Source organism: Dermacentor albipictus, chromosome 1 (genome assembly GCF_038994185.2).
Source record: "Dermacentor albipictus isolate Rhodes 1998 colony chromosome 1, USDA_Dalb.pri_finalv2, whole genome shotgun sequence".
NCBI classification, from domain to species: Eukaryota; Metazoa; Arthropoda; class Arachnida; order Ixodida; family Ixodidae; genus Dermacentor; species Dermacentor albipictus.
The window spans coordinates 200,266,111-200,292,388 of NC_091821.1; the positions used below are offsets into that span (position 1 = coordinate 200,266,111).

The 26,278-nt window shown below is 44.1% G+C and overlaps 1 protein-coding gene across 1 annotated transcript in view; it reads left to right on the forward strand.

Moving 5' to 3' along the window:
* Window positions 1-26,278, forward strand: part of LOC135903153 (uncharacterized) — a 101,268-nt gene that overhangs the window by 23,644 nt on the left and 51,346 nt on the right. The window contains exons 5-7 of the mRNA XM_070539839.1: window positions 12,001-12,128; window positions 15,193-15,250; window positions 17,129-17,614. Of these exons, the coding sequence (XP_070395940.1) occupies window positions 12,001-12,128; window positions 15,193-15,250; window positions 17,129-17,614 (672 nt within the window). The remainder of the gene's footprint in view (window positions 1-12,000; window positions 12,129-15,192; window positions 15,251-17,128; window positions 17,615-26,278) is intronic.

Genomic DNA, 26,278 nt, shown 5'->3' on the forward strand with positions numbered 1-26,278 from the left:
CTTCTTTTGCCATGAACCTGTTTCTGAAACTATTACCCTTAATGGGTAATCGGGTTTGTGCGTCTTCGCACTAAACATAATTTGAAGGCAACCAGACTTCGCGTTGTCAATTTAACGAACTAACTGACTAAGGTCTGCCTTCTTACAAAGACGCTTTGCTACTAGTTTGATTTTTCTGAGAGATACATTACTACACTGGTCGAACACAGAGGCAATCGCAGAGCAGGCTTTCGTATTAAAATCACCTTCCTTGAAGACAACAAAGCCACTTGCCTTGTCCGCTGGTAAAACACACAGTCTGTTCTGCCTCAAAAACAAAGTTGCGTGCTTAACCGGTACACGTGAGACCATCGGTTTGTTGCGCGAGACCACATCGACCCCTTCAGAGATACATCGGTTCGCTGCACCTTGTGGGGCGCACTTTGAAACCCTTCGCACAATGCTTAGAAGTTCCGACGCGTTCAACCTTGGTTCTATATACGGCGAATTTGAGGCCAAGCTCAAGAACGCCTTCAACGTAGTCTGCAAGACTAACCTCGCCGAAGGTTCTGACGCCACCAGGTCCGATAGATTTCTTCTTAGGGATGATGGCGCGCAGGCCGGGTAAGGTCCTCTGCCACAGAAATTCCGTGCCGCTACTGATGATTGCCAGGAAGTCGCTCCACTTCCTGCAGGCACCTTGTTGTCTCCCTGGAGCGTCCAGCGTCGCTCTCAGCAAACCTTTCACCACCCGCGCTTGCCTTTGCCACTCACTTCTCATTATCTTTAGGACTCTGATGCCATGGCCAACGGAAGGAGCAAGGCCACCAAACAACCGCACGACTTCGTTGGGCAAATGCTTGCAGCGAATGTAGAAGGAAAGTGACCGAGCTTGGCAATTGGCGTAGATGAGGAGGGGTGGTCACTGAACATGGATTTAACGAGGAACACAGAAAAGAGCCCGATGTACTATAAACAAATTTCAGCAATGCCATTTGTTGGGCGTGTTGGTAAACTGAAAGCATATTTAGCGCCAGCAAACAAGGACGGAAGGGAGACGACACCACAATGCCCTAACTTCAACAACTGTTGAACTGTTCAACAACTGTTGTTGTTGAACAGTTCCTGAAGCGCTTTGTGGAAGTTTTAATTCCTTTTTCTTGCCAGTGTTCACCTACGATGATAGTGTGCTGCCAAACTTTAAAGAGGCATCTGGCGTACCCCCTATTAGTAATATCGCGTTCACTGAACAAGGGGTTTTAAATTTGCTGCTTCATATCTACAATAAGAAATGCCCAGAACCAGATAGACTACCGAATGAGTTTCTATGTACATATATTCAGCATGGCTTTTAAAGTAATTGCCAATAATTTTCCAGTCCTCGGTAACTAGCGGTAAGTTTCCGAAACCTTGGAAGCAAGCTAAGGTCATAGCGGTGCAAGAAATGGTAGTAGCAGTGACCTTGAGAACTTTCCTCCCATTTTCCTTATAAGTGCCTGCTCTAAATCTCTTGAACATATTGTTTCAAAACATTTTTTTCACATACGTTGATGATTACGATTTAATATTTATCAATCAACTTGTTTTTCGTGAAAGGCTATCGATCTATGACTGCGCAGCTCGCTGAACTCATTCACGATCTTTCTGCCACAAATAATTCCCGTGATCGGGTCAGGTATAATATTTTTACACTTCGCGAAAGCTTTCTACAATGTGTCTCATCCAAAGTTATTGCTAAAAATTGACGCTATATCTAAGAACCCCAACAGAACGCGGTGGTTCTCCTTCTATCTTTGCAAATGTAAGCAGTACGTTCAAATTCAACATAAAAATTTAACGCTACGAACATCGCTTCCGGGGTTCCACAGGAGGGTGTCTTGGGCCCGCTGTTATTTTTGATTTTTATTAATGATCTGTCCAAACATCAGCAGCAGCAGCAGCCTATTTTCCGTCCACTGCAGGACGAAGGCCTCTCCCTGCCACCTCCAATTACCCCTGTCTTGCACCAACCGATTCCAATTTGCACCTGCGAATTTCCTAATTTCATCACCCCACCTAGTTCTCTGCCGTCTTCGACTACGCTTCCCTTCTCTTGGCGCCCATTCTGTAATTAAAATGGTCCACCGGCTGTCTATCCTACGCATTACATGGCCTGCCCAGCTCTATTTTTTTTTCTTAATGTCAATTAGAATATCAGCGTTCCCAGTTTGCTCTCTGATCAACACCGCTCTCTTCCCGTCTCTTAACATTACGCCTAACATTCTTCGCTGCACCGCTCTTTGCGCGCTCCTTAACTTGTTCTCGAGCTGTCAACGTCCAAGTTTCTGCTCCATATGTTAGCACCGGTAGAATGCATTGATTGTACGCCTTTCTTTTCAATGATAGTGAAAAGCTTCTAGCCAGGATCTGGCGATGTCTGCAGTATGCACGCCAACCTATTTTTATTCTTCTGTAAATTTCCTTCTCATGATCACAGTCCCCTGTGAGTAATTGACCCAGGTAAACATACGCCTTCACAGACTCTAGAGGCTGACTGGCGATCCTGAACTCTTCTTCCCTTGCCAGGTTATTGAGCATTATCTTTGTCTTCTGCGTATTAATTTTCTACCCCACTCTTACACTTTCGCTGTTAAGGTCTTCAATCATTTGTTGCAATTTGTACCCAGTCTCGCTGAACAGGACACTGTCATCTGCAAACCGAAGGTTGCTGAGATATTCGCAATTGATCCTTACTCCTAAGCCTTCGCAGTTTAATAGCTTTAATACTTCTTCCAAGTACGCAGGGAATAACATAGGAGAGATTGTGTCTCCTTGTCTGACCGCTTTCTTTATAGGTATCTTCCTACTTTTCTTGTGTAGAATTAAGGTGGGTGTGAAATATCTGCATACTTTCCAAGATATTCATGTATGCCTCCTGCACTACTTGATTACGTAATGCCTCTATGACTGCTGGTATTTCTACTCAGTCAAATGCCTTTTCATAATCTATGAAAGCCATATAGAGAAGTTGATGGTACTCTGCAGATTTCTCGATTACCTGATTGATGACATGGATGTGATTCATTGTAGAGTATCCCTTCCTGAAACCTGCCGGTTTCCTTGGTTCACTAAAGTCCATTGTTGCCCTTATTCTATTAGAGATTATCTTGGTGGATATCTTATATAATACTGGAAGTTAGCTAATGGGCCTATAATATTTCAATTCTTTAACGTCTCCCTTTTTGTGGATTAGTACAATGTTGGCATTCTTCCAGTTCTCTGGAACCTTGAAGTCGTGAGACATTTTGTATAAAGGGCCGCAAGCTTTTCAAGCATGATATCTCCTCCATTTTTGGTTAAATCCACTGTCATTCCATCTTCTTCTGCCTCTTTTCCCCGGTTCGTGTCTTGCAAGGCCCTTCTAGCTTCATCGCTACTTGTAGAAGGAGCCGCTGTATCCTGTTCATTACTGTTTTTAATGGAGGTATCGTGGCTGCTCTGGGTACTGTACAGGTCTCTGGGTACTGTACAGGTCAGCATAAAATTATTCTGCTGCTTTTACTATATCATCGAAATTGCTGCTGATATTACCCTGCTTATACTTCAGCGCATACATCTTGGCTTGTACTATGCCAAGTTTTCTTCTCACTGTTTTCATGCTGCGTTAATATATTATTAATAATATTATAATAGAGTGCATTAATAATACAATATATATGTATTATTAGAGCTTTTGTATTTCACTGAACAATGTATAGTCTGATAACTACCCCTTCCGATCAAGCAGGAGCAAGTTTAAATCTGCAGAAAATAAACAATTGGTGCTGTGAGTCGCAGACGGAATGACGTGTGTCAAAGGCAGTTGTGACGTCATTATGCAGGAAGGAACATATATTAGAATACACGTAGCCTATATATTATCGTAAACTACAGCCAGAGTCCAGGAGCACAAATATCTGAGTTTATCGATAACGTCTGATTTGCGATGAAATTGGAACATAGACAACCTTTGCTCCACGGCTAACAAAGCATTGTGGAGCCCTCGACGAAACTTGAGTAATGCAAGTCCTGAAATTAAATGCTTGACTTATAAGGCACTAATACGTTCAATGATTGAGTATAGTATGGAGAAGCGTACGTGCGATTAAGTAGACGTGTGCGAATATTCGAAGCTTTCGAATAACGAAACGAATATTCGATTCGTTATTTGTGTCGAATAGTCACTATTCGTAAATACGAATATTTATCGATTAGTTTTCTAATATATCAAATGTCAACTGTGACCAATCAGTATGAAATTGGGAGCAACATACAATAATTTTTATCCCCGCGGCCGTAACACACGCATAAAGCTTGAGAACTTACGTAGTGCAACAGGTTTTGTACTGCAATAGGCTACATTACAGGTGTCATTCGCTTTCACCGGGAAGTCATGTATAGGCGAACAAACTGCTTAATTGTTCATTATGCTCTATTCGTGCATTTTGATAAACAACGCTGGGGAATGCGCAATGTAATGACAAAGTTGCTAAGCGTATGAATACTAGGATGTGCACACCGTTTTGCGTCAATTGTGAAAATGACTGCTTATTACTCGAAAACAATTCGAATAGTGCGAGATATTCGATTCCATTTCGTTCGCTTCTGATACTATTTGATTCGTATTCAATTCGGTCTCAAAAAATCTCCATGCGCACACCCCTAGTCACGTGGGTTCCCAATACAGAAAGTAATTGCCTAAAGATTGATGAGATACAACAGCTTCCATTCAGGTTTATATAAATAAATGACAGTATTTACACTTTCCAAATGAGCTTCGCAATCAAGTCCACCTATTACCATTTGAGAAAAAAAAAAGTCTCACTATGAAATGTTGGAACTTTTGTTTCTCATAATTAATGATCAAGTAAAAGTTAACAAATCTAAGTACATTGAAATAAAATGCGGGGAATCATCGAGACAATAACGACACCCAGTATATACATTCCTCCTCCAGATCTCACAACGATTGCTTTAAGTGTAGATTTTTTTTTTTCCCTCGGGCAATGAGCGCATCGAACAGGTTGCCAAACTACCTTGTTTAGTCTCCGTGCTTGAACTCATTTTTTCAAAAATGTAAATGAAATAATATTTCCGAATGTTTTATAGTGTCACAGTATCCCTATTTTATTATTATTTTTTCTAGTATACATGTTGTTCATGCTTTGCTATTTGTGCAACAGAAGGGCCTTATGTTTTGGAGCCTTGCTTTTTGTCATCCCTGCAATAGACCCAGTGGGGCTGAGAGCATTAATAAATGAAATTTAAAGAAAAGTGTGTCCGACATCTTGATTGTCTGGCAGCTTCTTATGAACAGTATTAGCGTAAGAGCATTTTTGTGAATAGATTTCTATTAGTGCCGTTAGGTCATCAAGAATTACATTTTTCTACGTAAAAGATATGCTGCACCAGACGTTAACGAATTGGCCGTTTTGTCTCTACGCGACGTGGGTGGCATACGTAAATATATTATCAGCCCGTACGCATTCACAAAGCAGTCGCTGCGCAAAAGCGGTTAGTGACGAAACGCGTCCGACACTCGTCATATAGCGAACATACGATTGGCGAAGGTCGTCGGCCAGTAACAAAAATTTGTTACGAACGAAGCTCCATCGGCTCCACCGAAACCCGATTTACGCCCGTTCTAATGACCGTAGGACAACAGCCAAGATATCGACTGGACTATACTCGACGAGATCTACACCCAGACATCATTTTCAAACCGGTAGGTGAATTTTTTACCTCAATATCGAAGTTTGAAGATCCGAAGCGGGCGCAGCTGCGTCAGGTAACAAACGCGGCAAGAACGCTCACAGAAACGCACGGCGTTCGCTACGCCTATAGGCGTGGTCTATGAGACCACCGCCGCCTCAACGATAGAGAAAATGTCTGAGAAGGCATCTCAAGAGCCAACGACGGCTACCGGCACAACACCGGCACCAATGTGCTCCGCCTCAGGGCAATCACTGAATGATTATAACGAACAATCTTCATCCACTGAGATGGAACACGAGTTCGACAAGAACCTCACCGAAACCGACCAGACAAAGGCCGACCGCACTGGCGGTAGTTGGCACATTGTGGAATCACAAAGAGCTAAGAAACTACGTAAGAAGAACGAAAAAGGCAAGGAAGCCCCATCTCAGAAGCAACGCGGCTCACCTAGTCAGGCAAACTTCGCGAGAGGGGAACGCGACGACCATCCATATGGTGTGGCTGAGAACCAAGGAAATCGCTTCCACCATCCAAAGCGCAAACCTCTGCCAGCACTACCAAAGGATGATGTAAAAATCATCATGCGTCCCACAAAGGGATTAACTATCAAAGACATACTAATACCAACCTTGGCGAGTGCCATTCTCAAGGCAAGCCAACCAATCCAAGACCATCTCTGTCGAACTCAAGATGGACCCGTGAAGCGAGAGAGAATCACAGGAATGGATTTCATCCTCCGCACTCGCCCCGGATCGAACATTATAATTCTATCGGTGAGCAGCACGGAAGTGGCCAACGTACTCCGCCGCATCACGCTACTCGAATTGAGCGGACGCGTGCACCAATTCAACACATACGTTGCTGACCACGACAACTGCTATCGAGGTGTGGTTCATGGCATTCCAGCGGACACACCCATGGAACATTTACTAGCCAACATGCGAGTACGGTCACACGGAGTTCAAATCGAACGAGCTCGGATGCTAGGCAAGTCGTCCACGGCGCTCATCACGTTCACCGGTGGCTCCCTTCCCAAATGTATTTATTACATGGGAGGAGAGATGCGACTCCATCCATACAAGCCCACTGTTCAAATATGCACGGAATGTTTCCAAGCGGGACACCGACCGGATGTGTGCCCCCACCCGATCAACATCTGCAAAAAATGCGGCCTGAAGGATCCCCCCGCCCTTGGACACGAGTGTGTGCTCAAATGCGCCGTGTGCGGGGCGGCAGGCCACGAGACTGGCAGCAACCAGTGTCCACAGAAACTAAAGAACATTCCTTCCAAGAACACCAATCGTCAGTCCCGCTCACGAGAGCGAGTGGGCCAGAAGAAACTGCGATGGTTCAGCTCAGAGAACGAGGAAGAGAGCCATCGCCACAAATCCACATCTCCTAACGGCAAAAGAAGTAGGAGCCCATCCAGGGAGCTGACCAGGGCCGCACAAGCGCCAGTGCCCCCGCAGCACCAGCAGTCACAAAAGCCTCAGGTGAGCTGGGCCACGGTTGTATCTCCCAATGCTCCGCAACATACACCAAACACACAGCGAGATCCCGGTTATGAAATACTTAAACAGGAAAACGCTCAGCTACGCGCACAACTTCGAGACGAGGAACGCAAACGACAGCGATCCGACGAGAAAATTAAGGAGTTAGAGGAACGCCTCACACGAAAAATACAACAGCTTGAATCAGATCGTAGACAATCGGCCACAGAACCGACGCAAATCACCTCATATACGAACACTCTCGCACGTAGTGAACCAAAATCACCAGCACCACAAACACCGAATGCCGAAGCGCCACCCGCAATGGCCCAAATCCAACTATTATTGGCAGAAACCTCTAAATCACTAATGCACGAGATGATAACCCTTGTGAATCAGAAACTCCTCGATTTCCAATCACAAATGCTGGTAGAATTCGAGAAGCACAAACAACAAGTGACGGAGCAGCTAAAGACCGCAGCCAAAACCACAACCACTAAGAAACGCGCCATAGCAGTCGGCGCCGGATCGGCCAAGACCAAGACGGCCCACCGCATAATTGATACGGACGGCTCGGACACCGAGATGTCAAAAGCATAAATAACGAGCGGGAACCATGGCTACTACACTTAAAGATAAAACAAAACCAAACAACCCGGAACGATTAGAGATCTGGCAATGGAACTGCCGATCCTTCGCTAGAAAGGCGGCAGCCCTCCAGCAATTTATTAAAAGCTCTCAGGTAGCTCCGGACATAATATGCCTTCAGGAGGTTGGGCCCAAACCGGCACGACTACAGGGCTATTATGTTCTGAGCGACCCCCAAAATCCTAAAGTTGCCACGTTGGTGAGCAAGACAATCACGGCACAAATGATATTCCTCCCCCAACGTACCGGGGAAACAAATTCCGTAACTATCAGCGTGCTACCGCGGAAAAGAGGCAAAGCACACAGCATCATAGCAAACATTTACAGCCCTCCTAAAAGCAAAGGTCTGGACCTACCCCAAATTTTATCGGACACTAAGACCATAGCGGGAACCAAAGACAGGACGGTGATATTAGGCGATTTCAACGCGCCACATACAATGTGGGGCTACGCGTCCACATCCCCTAAAGGAGCCCTACTTGAGCAATCGGTTGAGAACCTCGGCATGCAGACAGCAAACCACATAGGCACGCCCACACGCACAGGTAACAGCGTGAGCAGGGACACAGCACCCGATCGCGCGTACACGCTAAACATCAAAGACGCAGATTGGGCATCGCTAAACGAAAACTTGGGAAGTGATCATGATCTGATTCGTATTTCACTCTCGACCCCCAAATTACGTAGAACAATTGGCACAACGAAATTAACCGACTGGTCAAAATACAGGGAGCTCCAACGGAACCTGGACACAGCAACGACTCCCGACAACATACAAGAATGGACAAAACTCATCCAGTCAACACACAAGGACACTACCAAAACCATCGAGCGTACGTCGGACGCCCCCGTGGTCGATTCCCACCTAGTAAACTTGTGGGACGAAAGACACAGATTAGTTAAGCGTTGGAAAAAGCAACGCCTTAACAAACAGCTACGTGCCCGCATAACACTTCTGGCGGAGGAGGCGCAACGACACGCTGACGAATTAGCGAAAAACGAGTGGGCTACGTTCTGCGGGTCCCTCTCGGGGACCTTAGGAACGGCTGGCACGTGGCGCATCCTTCGTGGAATGCTTGACCCGGATAGCACACGCACGGAAAACAACAAACGACTCCAAATCATATCGGACAGTTTTCCAGGCACAGACGCGGAACTACTAGAGAAACTGAAAGAACGATACATAGGACCACCATTAAACACAGACGCCCCAAACGAGACGCGACCATACCTTGGAAAGGCGAATTCCAAATTAGATGAACCTTTCACATATGCAGAAGTCTTTGAGGCAGCTCAAGCAGCCGCCAAAAACTCGGCTCCTGGCCCTGATGCCATCACGAACGCGATGCTTCGGAACCTGGACGCTGGAGTCCTGACTAAAATCACAGAAGTATTCAACGGCGAGAGCTGGCTCAAAGGCCAATTGTCCCCGGAATGGAAACACGCTAAAATTATCATGATCCCCAAACCTAAAAAGACCCCCTCAATAGGCGCTCTGAGGCCCATTTCTCTCACGTCCTGCCTGGGTAAACTGTACGAACGAGTAGTACAAACAAGACTGCAGCGGTACCTCGAAGAAATAAGATGGTTTCCAAACACCATGATAGGGTTCCGTACGGGGCTATCCTGTCAAGACGCATTCTTACTGATCAGAGAAGAAGTTATAGCTAACATCGCCCGCGGAGAGGAAAGACTAGTGCTCGCAGTAGACCTCAAGGGCGCATTTGATAACGTTTCGCACAAAACAATATTGGAGGAACTCGAATTGACGGGATGTGGAGAACGAACGTACAACTACGTGCGGGCTTTTCTCGCCAACCGCACCGCCACGATAGGAATCGGTCAAATCACTTCCCAAAAGTTCAATATGCCCAGTAGAGGAACACCCCAAGGGGGGGCAATAATCTCACCTTTGCTGTTCAATATGGCGATGTGTCGCCTGGCGCGACAGCTGGACCAAATCCCCGATTTGGGTTACACACTGTACGCAGACGACATAACGCTATGGGCAGCAAGGGGCTCTCTGGGACACAAAGAACAAGTGCTACAGCAAGCAGCCGAGGAAGTAGACAAATTCTCGAGGAGTAGTGGCCTCAAATGCGCCCCCGAAAAATCGCAGGTCATTCGGGTACACTCGAGGGGCTACACATCCAACGGGCCTGTCAACATCGTTGTGGAAGGACACACGGTCCAAGAAGTTAAGGCGATGCGTATTATGGGTTTCTGGCTCCAAAGCAGCGGAAACGCATCCCACACCATCAAAACATTGAAAACCACCGCAAATAACATTGCGCAAATGATCCGTCGTGTAACTTATAGGAAAGTGGGCATGCAAGAACACGACACGCTGAGGCTCGTCCAAGCACTAGTAATAAGCCGAGTCACGTACGGCCTGCCCTACCACTTCCTTAGTCGCGAGGAGGAAAGGCAGGTCGACATCATAATAAGATCAGCATATAAAGCGGCCCTCGGACTACCCAAGGGGACGCCCACAGATCGCCTGCTAGCCTTAGGAGTACACAACACATTCGAAGAACTAAAACAAGCCACACTAATCTCCCAGAGGGAACGCTTGAGCTACACTCACGCAGTACGGGCCCTACTGACAAGGGTACGTATTTCCCCACACCCACAATTTATCAGCGAACAGTTATTACCACTACCACCCTCACTCAACACGAGCTCGAATAACAGTGGCACCCATACCCAAAAACATGCACCCTGAATACAATAAAGCAAGGCGAAAAGCACGTGTACAACATATTAGAACAATGTATGAAAATAATCCCACGTACAACACAATATACACAGACGCAGCCGCGTATTCGAACGTGCACTCGAACGCCAGTGATGCCCAAATGAACATCAGGAGGTACGCAGTGGCAATCATCGACACGAAAGCACGGCAACAATTTACGGCTTCCGTTAGGGCAGGTACTCCCGCTGCTGCCGAAACTTTCGCCGTGGCAATGGCCCTCGCTCACGCGGAACGCACGCAAAAGAGCGTCACCATAATAACAGATTCACAAGAAGCATGTCGCCTTTTTCTCAAGGGCCACGTGACCAAAACATGTCACTCAATAATACCGACGAAATTCGCCCATCATCACCGGATCCTATGGTGTCCAGGTCATACAGGCCTTGAGGGGAACGAACTGGCCGATTCGCTAGCCCGAGGTATTATTAACCGGGCCGACTCGACTGGGACGGTCCCAGGTAGCCACTGTAATGACCCCAATCCAACGAATGCCCGGGAGATTCTCGCTCATCATCGTGCAACTAGAAAAAAGTACCCTCCCCCTCATCCACAACTCAGTGGTGAGGAAGCCGCCAGCTGGCGCAAAATTCAGACTGGGGTATTCCCCCACCTTAAATTACAGAATGCCATGTTCCCCACTCGCTACAGGCCCGACTGCCCGTGGTGCGGAGGCATACCAACACTACAACACATTACTTGGGATTGTGAATCACACCCGTTTGATGAAACACGCCACACAATGGAGCAATGGGAGGCACAGCTAACCAGCTCAGACCTGGCGGGACAACAGTCCTTCATAACACAGGTCAAGCGGGCGGCCGAGGCCAGCGGGGCCTTGGACTAAAGGGTCTCCGACCACTGCACGTAAATCGTTTATAAATAAAAGTTTCTCTCTCTCTCTCTCTCTTTAAGTCTGCTTGCTCCGCTGGGGTGCGCATTCGTCGCTGCATGCCACGAATGACCGGCGCCTGTTCTTGCCAACTGTGGGCGAAACTCACTAAGCTCATTCGTTAAATAGGTTGGAACTGGACGGTCGACTTGGCGAATAGTAAACGCCCGCTATTACGCTTGGCCGGCGCCTCATCTTACGAAGCGCCGTAGATTACAAAGTGCTTTATAAGCGCTGGGCCTTTCCTGCGTACGAAAGGGTTGGTCAGCAATGACACTGTCCTGTTGAATTAATTCATTACTCAATTTATTTATTTATTTATTTATTTATTTATTTATTTATTTATTTATTTATTTCGCCAGAACCGGTGGCTGTATATGTTTACTGTTTTCTGCCGGCTTGTGTATTTTGACGTCACCACAGCTCTGCTGTTGCTGTTTATCCGACAATACCCTACCTCTGTGCGGTGGGCGCCCGTTGTAAACTCGCCGCGCTCTTTACAGCAACTGACGGGGAGCCTGCGGACGATGCGGGACTTGCCACCGGCACCTGGCGACGCACGGGAGAGATGGCGGCGTCCCCTGCTTCGCAGGTGTGGCTCGTGGGGCCGTCGCTGCTCGCGAGGTGGCAAGTACCAATGTTTCTCCTCTCTTTGAAAGCAATGCAGTCTACTCGGCACATTGAAAGAGTGCGTCAGTTTCCCCACTTAGCGCGTATTATAAGCGGCCTTTCTCTCCGCGCCTGATTTTCCGCCTTTAATGGCGTCGTCCGGCGTCAGAGCTACAGTAGACCTGGCCAGCAGTAGGCCCTTGATCGCACCGCCCACTCGAGCAGCCTCCTGATGTTTAATTCTTTACCCGCGCTACATTGGAAGCCTGAAAGCCCATAGTGAAAATAACACCACATTAACACAACCGGCTCTTTAAAAATTCTGCTTTTAAAAGAATGGAATCAGCTTATACCGTATATAGACGCGTACTATACAGCTTGCTAGCCGTACGACTTACTTTAAAGCGATATCAACGAGAAGAAAGGGGGTTAACCGAGGGGCCCGATTTTTATTTGTCATATCATAAGAAGCCAACAAACACTTACACCAAGGACAACATAGGGGAAATTACTTGTGCTTAATAAATGAAATAAAGAAACGATAAATTAATAGAAATTAAAGTGGATGAAAAAACAACTTGCCGCAAGTGGGAACCGAACCCACAACCTTCTGTTTTTACACTCTTAAAAAGGTTGCACCCTTTGGGGTGTATATTTGTCCCACAACGATAATCGTCACCTGGCTTGCTTGCGTTTCCTTTCCTGAAAACTCGGCGCTCGCTACTTTCCTGTCGAGAATGATGCGTCACGCTGATAACGCGCATGCCGTTCGTGACTGGGAAGTACCGGGCTCGCAGCGTTAAAGGAAGGAAACGCGGGCAAGACAAATGACGATTATTGTTGTGGGACAAGATAAGCCCCAAAGGGTGTAAATTTTTCTAAGAGTGCAGAGTGTATAAAAACAGTTGCGCCCTTTGGGGTGTATGTTTCCCACGGAACGATAATCGTCATCTGTCTTGCCCGCATTTCCTTTCTTTAACGCTGCGAGTCCAGTACTTCCCAGCAGTACTTCCATGCGCGTTATCAGCATGACATAGCATTCCCGACAGGAAAGTAACGAGCGCGCGTTTTCAAGAAAGGAAACGCAAGCAAGACAGATGACGATTATCGTTCCGTGGCAAATATACACCTCAAAGGGATCAACCGTTTTTAGAGTGCACTCTTAGAAAAATTTACACCCTTTGGGACTTATCTTGTCCCACAACAATAATCGTCATCCGTCTTGCCCGCGTTTCCTTTCTTTAACGCGGCGAGGCCGGAACTTCCCAGTCACGAACGGCATGCGCGTTATCAGTCTGACGCGGCTTTCTCGACAGGAAAGTAGCGAGCACCGAGTTTTCAGGAAAGGAAACGCAAGCAAGGCACATGACGATTATTGTTGTGGGACAAATTTACACCCCAAAGGGTGCAACCGTTTTAAGAGTGTGTACACGCACGTTTTTGAATTTCACTCCCATCGAAATGCAGCAGCCGCGGCTTGGATTCGAGACAGCGCCCTCGGGTTTCGCATGGCGCAACACCCCTATGCGACCAAGGCACGTTTGTGTCATCCTTTCGTTTCCATTCCATTCAGGGTGCGATGCGATGGAGATATATCTGTGGCGTTCACTCGTCGCCTGCAAGTCATACGACATGCCATATACACTCTAAAAACAGTTTGCACCCTTTGGGGTGTATATTTGTCCCACAACAATAATCGTCATCTGCCTTGCTTGCGTTTCCTTTCCTGAAAACTCGGCGCCCGCTACTTTCCTGTCGAGAATGCTGCGTCACACTGATAACGCGCATGCCGTTCGTGACTGGGAAGTACCAGGCTCGCAGCGTTAAAGAAAGGAAACGCGGGTAAGGCAGACGACGATTATTGTTGTGGGACAAGATACGCCCCAAAGGGTGTAAACTTTTCTAAGAGTGCATGGTGTTGCCGATATGAGGGCAGCAAATACGCGTCTAAACTAGCGTGACGCGTGCTTTATTAATTTAAGTTCGTGTATTTTACTGTACAAAGCAGCATAAAATATTTCTGACGGTCTTGCAGTAGGTTCTTATTCTTGCACGTATAAAAAATCAATTGTTTGCTTTTTCCGTGCCACGGTTCCGTCGATAATCGGTATAATCGTATTTGAGTGACGTACTTACATCCAGTTCCAGCATCGCGCTATTGGATAGTCGCTCATAGCACTTCCGGGCGACGAGCGACGAATTTAAGATTTCCAAAACCAAGCGATCGAGCGACAAGACCGAGCTATCTGTTCAAGCGACGGTCAGTTTCGTCGCTCGAAGCCGCCGCTCGTCGCCGTCGCGTACAAAATACGTGAAAACGGACAGAACAGTCCGGACAGGACAGCCGTCCCGTCGTTTGCCTACACTGTTTCGTCATAATATACGTAAACTAACTGTCCATGCTCAGAACTCTTGCCGAACTTCGGAGTTCACACTCCGCAGCTCTGTAATCAACAAGTAGACGGGCGACAACCCCTAAGCGAACCGGCTTGCATCGATGCAGCTGCCCGCTCGGATACCGAAACCGCAACTCTCTTCTCCACGCTCTTCGGCTAGATTTGGCCACGGAGAACCTGTATTTCATAAGTGTCGACGAAACTTTCTTGCCTGCGTCTGGCAACACGCGAGCAACGGTAAATGCGGTCGCCTCTGGTCGCCTCCCAAGGTAGAGAGAGCTGGAGAGGGCTGTAAACAGGTGTCTTAACAGGCGCCACTTCAATTTACAATGACAAGCATAGAGGAATTTAACTTTGAACTCGTAAAGCAGTACTTAATAGACAAGGGAGGCAAAGTTACGAACCCAGAACTCGTAAAACACTTCAGACATTACTTGAACGATCCGGTTCACAAAGGTAAGAAAACTTCGGCTGCTGCCATTGTCGGACGTGTCTAACTGCCTTATTTCCTTGTTGCCATCGCATGTTCATTTGGTGTTGATAGTGTCTTTTGACAGTGTTTAAATTTAGTCTGTAAATCATTACGCTAATGGCAGGGAAACAATCGGGATCTGCTATATTACATCGTCTTGTCATTGCCGGCGATCTCTGCAACTCTTAAGTAATGCGATCTTTTTCTCTTGTAGACAGCATCCGGCAGAAGTTCAAGGACTTCGTCAACAGGTTAGCGTGCGTGAAAGAAGAAAACGTGAGTAAATGAATGACGCTTTGCTTGAATTTGACGGAAAAATCGGTGATGAGCAATCTATGTCTGTCCTTGACCCCCTAACCGTAATTACTGCCTTAAAGGAAACTCTCGCGTGCGGGACATTTTAGATACAATTATTTTAAGGTGGGCTCCTCGAGTTTTGTTTAATCTGTCCCGTAATTGAGGTACCATACCTTAGAGCAACAGTGGCCTGTTGTCGTGGTATAAATTCTTTACGGGCAGGTTTCGTGTGCCAACAGTAACGATAACGGGGGATGTTGACACATTCGAGAATTGCTGCTTACCGTTTATCACGTGCGTTATTTATTCTATGACTTTATTTGCAGTGTAGCACACTGTTGGCACATTTGCAGTGTGGCACACTTGTTGAATGTAAACATTTTTCTTTCCCACCTGCGCCCCCAATTGATTTCTGTTGTTGAATGGGTGTACGTAACGCCGGAAAGCTGCAAGACAGCGTTTTGAAACCACTTATGATAGTCTTGCCACTATTTGAAGAAGTGCGATCCCGTGAAACAGCGCATCTTCCTAGTGTACATCCAGTCGTTATAGTGCCTAGAAGGCACTATACAGTCGTGCTGTGTGATGAATCATATGACACTGACTCTGAAGGTATTGTTATCGTGCCTGTTGAAGAATGCCACTCCTTGAGGATAATTTTTGTTTGGACATTTTTTTTTAAAGTGTTTTGAATAATTGGGAGTTCCTAACTCTGTGAACATATGTTGTTTTGCTGTTCAATGTAAACCAGTGTGTTGTACTTGTGACATGAAAGTTGCAAGTAGGACTTTTTCTTTTACTTCAATGTCTGTGCAAAGAAGTACCATAGTAGTTACTGACATCTTTTAAAGAAATTTTGCTGTTTGGATCTTGTTCGATACACCTAACTCACCAAAGGCAAACACAAAAGTCTAAGTTTGCTAGCCCTATCAATAACTGATGAATGGCTATGTGTGGCACAGGTAATTTCAGTGCTTGTTGCAATAGTGATAACTATTGTCAGGAAGTGGTAAGTCTTGTACCTGTCACGATAACTTGTAACAGTACGCACTGGCTATATTTGAAAAATTGCTGTGGCGTTGTTAAGTGGACGTTGATGCCGGCGAAGAGGCATGCTTGGCCCAGCCAAATACACAGTAGCTGTTGAAGTAGTGAAGAGGAAAGAAGGTGTCATGTGGAATTGACCTGACAAAACTTATTTAGCTCTGCCTAAGTATCCCACCAAGGTTTATGTATATGTGACATAAATACATCATGCGAGCATGTAGGTGTCAGCAGCTTATTTAGCGCCACCTGCTCAAGAACACAAGCACTTCAATGCACAATGGGGTCTGGGCTCGAAGCCAATAATATTTTATTGGCTTCGAGATGCTTATGCCCCTGTTGATCTGCAAACTTCATGTCCCTTCATATGGGTATCACCTGGCATTGGTGTCATTCATGGACAAGCTTCTTTTGACATTCACTGCAGTATGTACTTATCACCACATGTCTAAGAAATGGTTATTTATTATTTCATAACATGCTGTCATTGTTATAATATTGAGCATTAGAATTTAGTGGAAGCATTGATACAGGATTCATTTGCATGTTGCCATGAACTAAAGGAATTTTGCCGTGCCTTGGGCATGTGCTAAATACCCTCATATGCCTTTGAAGCTGCATTCCACATGTTCGATACTCTAGATAGTCTTGAATGTGATGCAACATGATATTGCACGCTATCGGGACTGTTTCACATTTCTAAGGAGGTGCAGTACAAATACCTTTGCTTAATTTGTTTAAATCACCAAAAAGCAAATACTATGTTGTGTTAAATTCTAATATTTTAACTAGTATTTTCTTGTGGTTTTACAGGGCACAAAATACTTGATCCTTCGCAATGAATACTTCGAAGAACTCCACAACAGCAGGCGTGACCTTTCACTTCCATCGTACTCTGCAGTGGAAGAGCCTGACAATTGTGTTGGATTCATGTGCCAAGACCAGTGTGCTGAGTACTTTTCACCTCCACTAGGCCAAACTCCACAGCAACCACACCAAACTCCACAGCAACCACAGTGGAGGCATTACTCTCCAGACTGTCCAATCGTAGCAAATGAGTGCCCACCTCTTTCTCCAGTGGGCGTCAGCCGCATCCACTCAAGCCCGTGTCTCCTTGTGGAGGATAACTGCTATGAAGATGTCCCACCTCCGCTACCTCAGAAAAAACACTCTTTCGGCGGGAGTCCTAAAAGGCCTGACATGCCCCTGCCACCTCCGAGGGGTAGGAAAAACCATGGTCGCCGAGGGTCACAAGTAGAGGAACGCGTCCGGCAGTTTAGTGTTGAAAAAGAGCTTGAGGTGAGTGAATCTTGCATGTCAGGGCTGCTGAAAAAGAAATTTAATTTAGTGTCAGTGTAACTCTCTCGTATATTAAAGGGACCTGAAACAATTGTTATTGCAGCTGTGAAAGGTGTATGAAGTGTTGATTTCTAATACAAAGATTACTTTATGGTAGACTTATTTTCTAGTTAAATTCTGCTGAAGTTTTTGAAAGCAGCAGTACTATCTGGTTGGTGAGATGCTTATCACAAACCATCACAGGTACAGGTTTTGCAAAGAGATGGGACAAAGGCTCAAGATTGCGCTAGTTCTGTCATTATTCAACATGGTGAGTCAGTAACTGAGGTATTCCGCTGCTGAGCACAAGATGATGAGCTTGAGTTGCAGGTGGTGGCAGTCACGTTTTAATGTGGGTAAAATGGAAGAACACTCACTTGTGGTGGTTTTGATTCATGTTGTCATAATTCAGTCGAAATTAGATCTACTTCACAAAAGTGTCCTTCATAGCCCATAGTGCAGTGTTGAATGGTAAATGTATTAATCAATTGGTCAGTCAGTCATTTCTGGCCATAGTCAGCAAATGTGACTATGAGAAAGGGTCCACATTTGACAACAAAGGACAATCTCTCCTGCTGCTAGTCCACATCTTTCAAATGAGTGCACAAGAAGCATATGTTTAAATTTGGGTAAGGGTAAGGAGAGGTTCTTGAAGATCTCTATGGGAGTAACATTATGAGAGAGGCTGTGACCTGCAAGAGGCTGTGACTATCAGGGATGTTCAAATATTGGTTTTCTAGTTCAAATGTAATTTTTTCCTCAGAACTGGCTTCAAGTATAAAATTTGAATGTAGCATAAGCTTTCTTTCTGAGGAGTAACAAATAAAAGACATGAGGGCAAATGCCTCAGGGTTGCATTGAAATTAAAGCAACATTGAGCATAATTTTTTGGCAACTGACAAAATATTCAAACTCAATGTGGTGCTAGCACACTAATCAATACAGTCCCTCTATGAATGGGATGCACTTGCACCATTTGCAACAGTCGTTCCGTGGCTATGGCATTCTGCTGCCAAGTATGAAATAACAGGCCGCAATCTGATGGGGGCAGTATGCCAAAGCTTTCATGGCCATAGATTGGGTGAAGAACCAGAGATTACCCACCACGATGGCTTGGCGGCTGTGGCATTGCACTCTAAGCACGGGGTCGTGGGTTCGATTCCTGGTTCCGGTGGCCGCGTTTTGATGGGTGCCAGATGCAGAAATGCTCATGGGCTGTGCATTGGGTGCACGTTAAGGAACCCTGGGTGGTCAGAATCAACCCGGACTCACCCACTATGCATGTGCCTGGTAATTGTATCATGTTTATGGCGCGTAAAACCCCAGAACCTTTTTTTTAGGAACAGAGATGCTCAGATTTACAACTAAGCAATTTTTATTAAAAATGGAAGCTGGTGTCATATCTTGTTCGATCAGTGACCATCTCCCAGTGTTTTGCTTCACAGATAAACCTGTGCTGACAATAATTCAAAAACAAACATTAGGTAGTAGTGTTTAACTGAAACCACGCTTGAGTCCTTTAGACGAACACTGAACGAAAACATTTCGGGTACTGCTTATAAGCTGAAGGATGAAAATAAGGCTTATGATATGAAAAAATATATATGTGACATCATATTCCTTATAAATGTGCATAGACAAACACATAGAATTCGTAAAGCCTGGATTATACCAATGTTGTGGCAGCAAATCTAAACAAAAAATACATTATTTAGGACATTTTTTAAAAACACGCTCAATTGATCACTTAAAAGCTTTTAAACAAAATTGCAGTAAGCTAAATGAGCAGTTATGATTGGGCCGAGCCGAGTATTACTCTTGCTTTCTGGAACTTAGTAGTGACTGACATGATTTGGACTGGGCTGGTTTAAACACATTGTTGCACTGTGATCAACCGCATACTACACTTATGAATCTAAAGGTTAATCAGAAATATGTATCTTGGACAGAGCTGGTGAATGCGTTTACTAATTTCTCTACATCTATGGTCTCTAGTGGGTCCACTAGAGACCAAATCCACTGAATGAGTGCTACTTCAACAAAAAAAAAAAACATGTTCTAACACAATTTTGAAAATAGGGCATTTGTTATGGTCATCTTTATAGATTTTTCAAAGGCATTTGACTTAGTTAACCATAAATTGCTTCTAAAGAACTATGGCACTATGGCATTAGGGGTCATGCTGCTCAAATAATAGTCATATTTAGGTTGCACAATGCAGTTCATTCATATAAACAATGTTAATTCTGAAACAAAACCTCTAGTATCAGGTGTCCCACGGGGGAGCATATTAGGACTGTTACTATTCAATCTGTACCTTCATGACATTGTTAAAGTTAACCCCGCAGCTTAAATGATTATTTACGCCAACGGTACAAGCCTTTTCATTTCAGGACATGGCCTAGATCGGCTTATAGAAGAATGCAATCAAACAACGATAGCACTTCAAAGATCGTCCAATGCTAATTATACGCAAATAAATGAAAGTAAAACTAATGTAGTTGTATTTCGACTAAAAAACAAACCACCTATTGCACATGAGAGTTTTATACTAAATTAGCAAGAGATAGAGATTGTAGATAACTTTAAATCCTTAGGCATTGGGTTCTCGGTCAGTATGTCATGGGAAAAACACACGAGCTATAGAATGAGGGCAAACTCTTTTGTGCACATGAAACATTCAGTAAAATTACGTTGTTACTTAAGGTCATGGGCTTGAGTGCCTTAATTAACTGTATGATAATAAACTCTGGCTTAATTAACTTTACCCTCATTAACACTAATGGCCGCGGGTTCGACTCAACAAAACTTTCTCAAGTTACCGGTATAGTAGGTCATGTTAGATCTATTCTTCCAAATCCACAAAATTATTATTTTATAACTCGCTGTTCTATTCCCACCTTAGTTATTAAGAAGCCAACAAAGACGCCAAGGACAACATAGGGGAAATTACTTGTACTTACTAATTGAATTAAAGGAATGATAAATTAATGGCAATGAAAGGGGATGAAGAAACAGCTTGCCACAGGTGGGAAATGATCCCATGTCTTCACATTACGCGTGTAATGCTGTTTGTTGTTTTTTCGTCCACTTTCAATGCCATTAATTTATCATTTCTTTAATTCAGTTTGTAAGTATAAGTAATTTCACCTGTGTTGTCCTTAGCGTCTTTGTTTGTTGGCTTCTCATGATATGATTAATAAAATTGGGCCCCTCGGTTAATCCCCTTTCTTCTTGTTCAACTTAGTTGCCGTCATTTAGTGTGGGGCATGGGAACCCACTTCTACTTAGAATGAATTCACCGGTTAAAAAAAAGTCCAATGATTACAACACTCAACGAAATTTGAGTGCTGTCGTATGTGTGTTTTCATTTCGCGAGGCAAAGAATTTGAGACCGAAATCACCGCACTAACTGGCAGTAGACTAGTGCCATCAGTGCCTTTGCAGAAGGAGGGGCAGTATGGCAACGCTGGCATGTTGAGCAGCATCGGAGCCAGCTGTGGAATAAGACGACGAATGCGCGAGCAGTGGCACGAGTGCGGTTATGCCAAGGGACAGCGATGCTCAACTGAGGAACGGGTGCCTAAAAGCTACAGTCTAAAGCATGTCAAAGAAAATTTCTTTGACATGCTTTCGAGCACCCCATAGAACGCTGAGTGTGCACATCATTCTCGAAACAGGCGTAATAAAAATACATAGCTTGTACAAATATTGCTTGAATGTACGGTTTAAACAAGAAATCAGTATCATCAGCAGCAGCATCAGCTTATTTTATGTCCACTACTGGACGAAGGCCTCTCCCTAGTATAAACCATGTATGAAATTTGGCTCATTTATAAGAAAAAAGTACTTCATGCTACAAGACACTCAAGAGTGGTCAGTGCCTTTATCTCGCCTAAACTCTTAAATGGAGCATATACAACATACGCTCCCTTCTCTTTTATACACTTATCAGTTTGAGAATTTCAACTTGTTTAAATGTAGTTACCGGGAGTTGAGGGCAGTGTACGGGAAAATATATATTTAACATCTTTTTAGTCCGTGGTTTGTGCCATGATTCATTTGATATGTACAATTCTCTACTTTGATCTCCTGTATGCACAGCCACCGTAGTCCTCCATAAAACAAGCAACAAAATCCCAATAAAGAAAGGCGTCAGGTAGGGAGATACGATCTCTCCAATGCTATTGACAGCTTGTTTACAGGAGGTATTCAGAGACCTGGAGTGGGAAGAATTGGGGATAAAAGTTGATGGAGAATACCTTAGCAACTTACGATTCGCTGATGATATTGCCTTACCTGGAGAGGCAAAGCGGAAGGGTGGGTCTAAAAATTAATCTGCAGAAAACTAAAGTAATGTTTAACAGTCTCGGAAGAGAACAGCAGTTAACGATAGGTAGTGAGGCACTGGAAGCAGTAAGGGAATACATCTACTTAGGGCAGGTAGTGACCACGGATTCGGATCATGAGACTGAAATAATCAGAAGAATAAGAATGGGCTGGGGTGCGTTTGGCAGGCATTCTCAGATCATGAACATCAGTTTGCCACTATCCCTCAAGAGAAAAGTGTATAACAGCTGTGTCTTACCAGTACTCATGTACGGGGCAGAAACCTGGAGGCTTACGAAAAGGCTTCTGCTTAAATTGAGGACGACACAACAAGCTATGGAGATAAGAACAAGAGATAAGAAAAGAGCAGACTGGGTGAGGGAACAAACGTAAATTATGACATCTTAGTTGAAATCAAGAAAAAGAAATGGGCATGGGCAAGACATGTAATGAGGAGGGAAGATAACCAATGGTCATGAAGGGTTACGGACTGGATTCCAAGGGAAGGGAAGCGTAGCAGGGGGCGGTAGAAAGTTAGGTGGGCGGATGACATTAAGAAGTTTGCAGGGACAACATGGCCACAATTAGTACATGACCAGGGTAGTTGGAGAAGTATGGGAGAGGCCTTTGCCCTGCAGTGGGCATAACCAGGCTAATGATGATGATGATGATGATGATGTTTTTGCTGCTGCCTAGATAATGGGGGCTGCAGCTTTGTCAAGCTGTTTAGGACACCTTTTTCTGCAACTCCTCTGTCTTTGTTTTCATTTCAAGATGAAAATAAACATTAGTAATAACAACAACAACAAGAGTCCTCCACTACTGCATATCTCATTACCCACTTTTTAATGGAACATACGTGAAGTTCTATCAGTTGTTAGTCAATACAAACTTAGTTAATGATGAACTTCCCTTTGATTTTTGGCATAATATAAGGGTGGCCCCGGATAATCCGAACCCAGAGCAAGTGAAGAACATGTGAACTGTAAGGCGACGTTATAGAAGTAATATATACACAGAAACATCAAGTCACACTGCCAACACCTTCCAGCCCTTCATAGAGAACTGGCACCAGACGAACAAGGTTCCGTGTATTAATATCGCCTTACAGTTCATGTATTCTTCACTTGCGTTGAATTCAGTTCACATCTTGAGCCACCCCTTCAAGCCCTTCAGGTGTGGTGTGCACGACAGTGCACACCAATATAATGCATCAAAAGCAAGAACACTGATGAAGATATTTATATTTAAGGCTTGTGACATACACGTTTATATTAGACACTTCTGGATGGACCTAGTATGCTGCAACTTTGAATAATATGTGTAAAGTACTTTAGTAAAAACCCAGTTGGCAGGTAGGTGGTCATGTATTTGCTTTTGGTGTCAGTCTGTCATCATGTAGCAGGTTGACTTTTATCCTATTGTGCAATGTTTTCGAGCGGCAATATTTTTCAAGTGGCTGGATATGTGCTTTCCAAGTATACTTGACGTGAACTAGATGATAATCTCATTTCTGGCATTCCTGTAGAGAGTTCTTACATGAAACCCACATTCTGCAAACTTGACAAAACGCACTGAAGAATAGAACATTCCCATCCTTTCCTGCAGCTGTTTGCTTTTCATGATTCTGGAGAAGCAAGAAATGTGGTGAAATTAAATTTTTAATAGACAGAATTAATTAGTACCTGAAAGGGATAGTTGTCATATGATTATGTTAATAACTTCTACTGCAAACTTCTTAGTCAGTCTGTGCTCTGCCTCTTATTGTTTTTGGCTTTTCTCTTCCTGGCAAGGTCTATAATTCTAAAAAAGTTGTAGTACTTGCAACTGCCAGGATTATGTGTTAGGTGCTTTATACTTCACTTGTACTCTGTGATGGATGAGAAACATGATGTGATGTGGCAGAGACAAGGGCGATATGTCAAGACGCATTAAGGGGCTCTGCACCATGTTTGGGCATAGCAAACAGACAAGTGTGGTTTCTAGATGATGTACTAACAGTCGTGTCTGCATATTACCACAGAACACCTATATAAACTTCGAGAACGGAAACTGTACCTTCCACAGTAATGGAAATAAGAGTAGTAGTGGTGTTGTAAACTAAAGTATACGACCGAGAGATGGCGCTGACAAAATCAAAACTAATATCATCATCATTACATAGTCAGCAATATGGCCGCTGCGGTAGTGGCTGGTGGGGCTCGTCGCGTTGCTCACTCGTTAATTTTGGGCGCTTTGTTACCGCTTTCGGGGCCGTAATCGTGTGTGCGGTGCTCTAACATGACTGCAGATATCTTTATTATGTCGCCAGGCGGCCGAGAGACCTCAATTTGCAAAAAAAACACTTGACGCAAGTAAGCTTACATTGTTTAATGTCAATGGTGAATAAAGCAGTACATGCTCACAATTTTCGTAAAGGTCAGGTGGACTTAATGGTGTCAGTCACTAAGTTTACAACACACAGAAACGTAGATAGCCATCAATTCAATGGAATTGAAAGCTGAAGTCGAGGGAAGTTTTCTCATCGTGTTCGGCATGACACTAAAGCAGGAAGAGCGAAGCTTCAGCCAACAATATTTATGCAGGGCTACCCTCTTACTTGTAGTTGCGTGCAGTGCTGCTTAAAGTGTTGTATACTATACGTATATTGCCTGAATTCGACGATTTCAGCTAGATTAATAAAGAAGCATAGAAAGTGCTTGGCAAAAATGTACTGCCAGCAAGATAAGCTCGAGCTGCAATGCCCACTGTGTCAATAACACATTGGCGAGAGGCATGTAGTGTAGGGGAAAAAAAAAATGATATGCTAAATTTTACAACAGATATTGTCTGTTCTTGATACTTCTGCTGTACATTTAGTGTTCAGGTGCGGCAGTAAAGGCTTTGACACAACTGGAGTACTCATAGGAAAGCAAGGAACGTTATGGAGACAACAGTGCTAAGAAGGACTTCTGCAAAAATTGTGTGAATAAACAAGTACACTAAATAAACAGTAAAAACCAATTAATGCTCACGGGTCCTTGGAAAATGCAATTTACGGTTTCAAATTGAAAAAAACATCTTGGTTTACGTATTCAAACAAGGCAAAGAGGTTGCAAGGAGATGAACACTTCAACTGAATAACAGAAGTGAGCAAGGGAAGCCTCAGCCTGGAGCCAATGTTTCAACAAGGAAACATATTTGCGAGGGCTGTCACGAAGACAAGTTCCCATGCTGAGGCTTTCCGTGCTCGTCAACTATTTATTGGCTGAATGTTAAGCCAATCTTACTCCGAGTATATTTCCCACAAAATTTTTTTGTGCCAACACACTGTGCTCAGGTTTGTCATCTGCTCTTTGAAGAGAAAGAAAATTTGTATTTAGTGATTTGTCTGTTTTAGAAGTGTGGAATAGGCCGATTGTGTGAACATACCTTTCTAGCTATCTCTTGCAGTGCAGGGCTAGCCTAGGTATTGATTTCATGCAAACTGTACATGAACCACTTGTAATTAGCAAATGTAAAGTAATGCACATATCCGTATCTAATTCTAATCCTAGCACTTGCCATCTTAACAACATTCGCTTAGATTTCGTTATGTCATATAAATATCTTGATGTACACATTACAAATAACCTAAAATGGACCATTAATGTAGATTACGTCATTAACAATGCTAATCATATGCTCAGGCACTTATGGCACAACTTTTACAAAGCACCATCCACGCTAAAACTACAGCTTTACAAGACCCTATTACGCTTGAAACTTGAATATGCATCTGCAATATGGAATCCCAGTTGCGTTAATCTTACTACTTCACTTGAACTAAGAAAAAATAACTGCACTTGTTTGACTCTTTCTCATAACCGTACTGTGAGTATAACCTCAAGTGAAAACTAGCCTAGCACTTATTCCATCAGTTAACCGCCATAAAGTCGCCCGTCTTTCACTATTTCATAACAATTTTCCATCACGTGACACTTCACAACTACTTCATACTGCAGCCTCAGTACATTTCAAACCGCATCAATCATCACAGTCAGGTAGGAATTGGTTCATGTTACACAAAGTGTTTCTTTCAACCTTTCATTCCCCATACATCTCGGGAATAGAACTACCTTCCCTCAAGTATCGTAACCATTGCCAATAACAAACATCTTCGCAAAATAATTACCTAACATTGTACAATGAGGATAATAATTATATTATCAAAACTCACTGCACTTATCGTTTTGTTTAGTTTAATTTACTGCTTTGTAACCGCTCCCCTCTTTAATGGCATGTGGCCGTGAGGGTATTTTAAATAAAAACAAATTT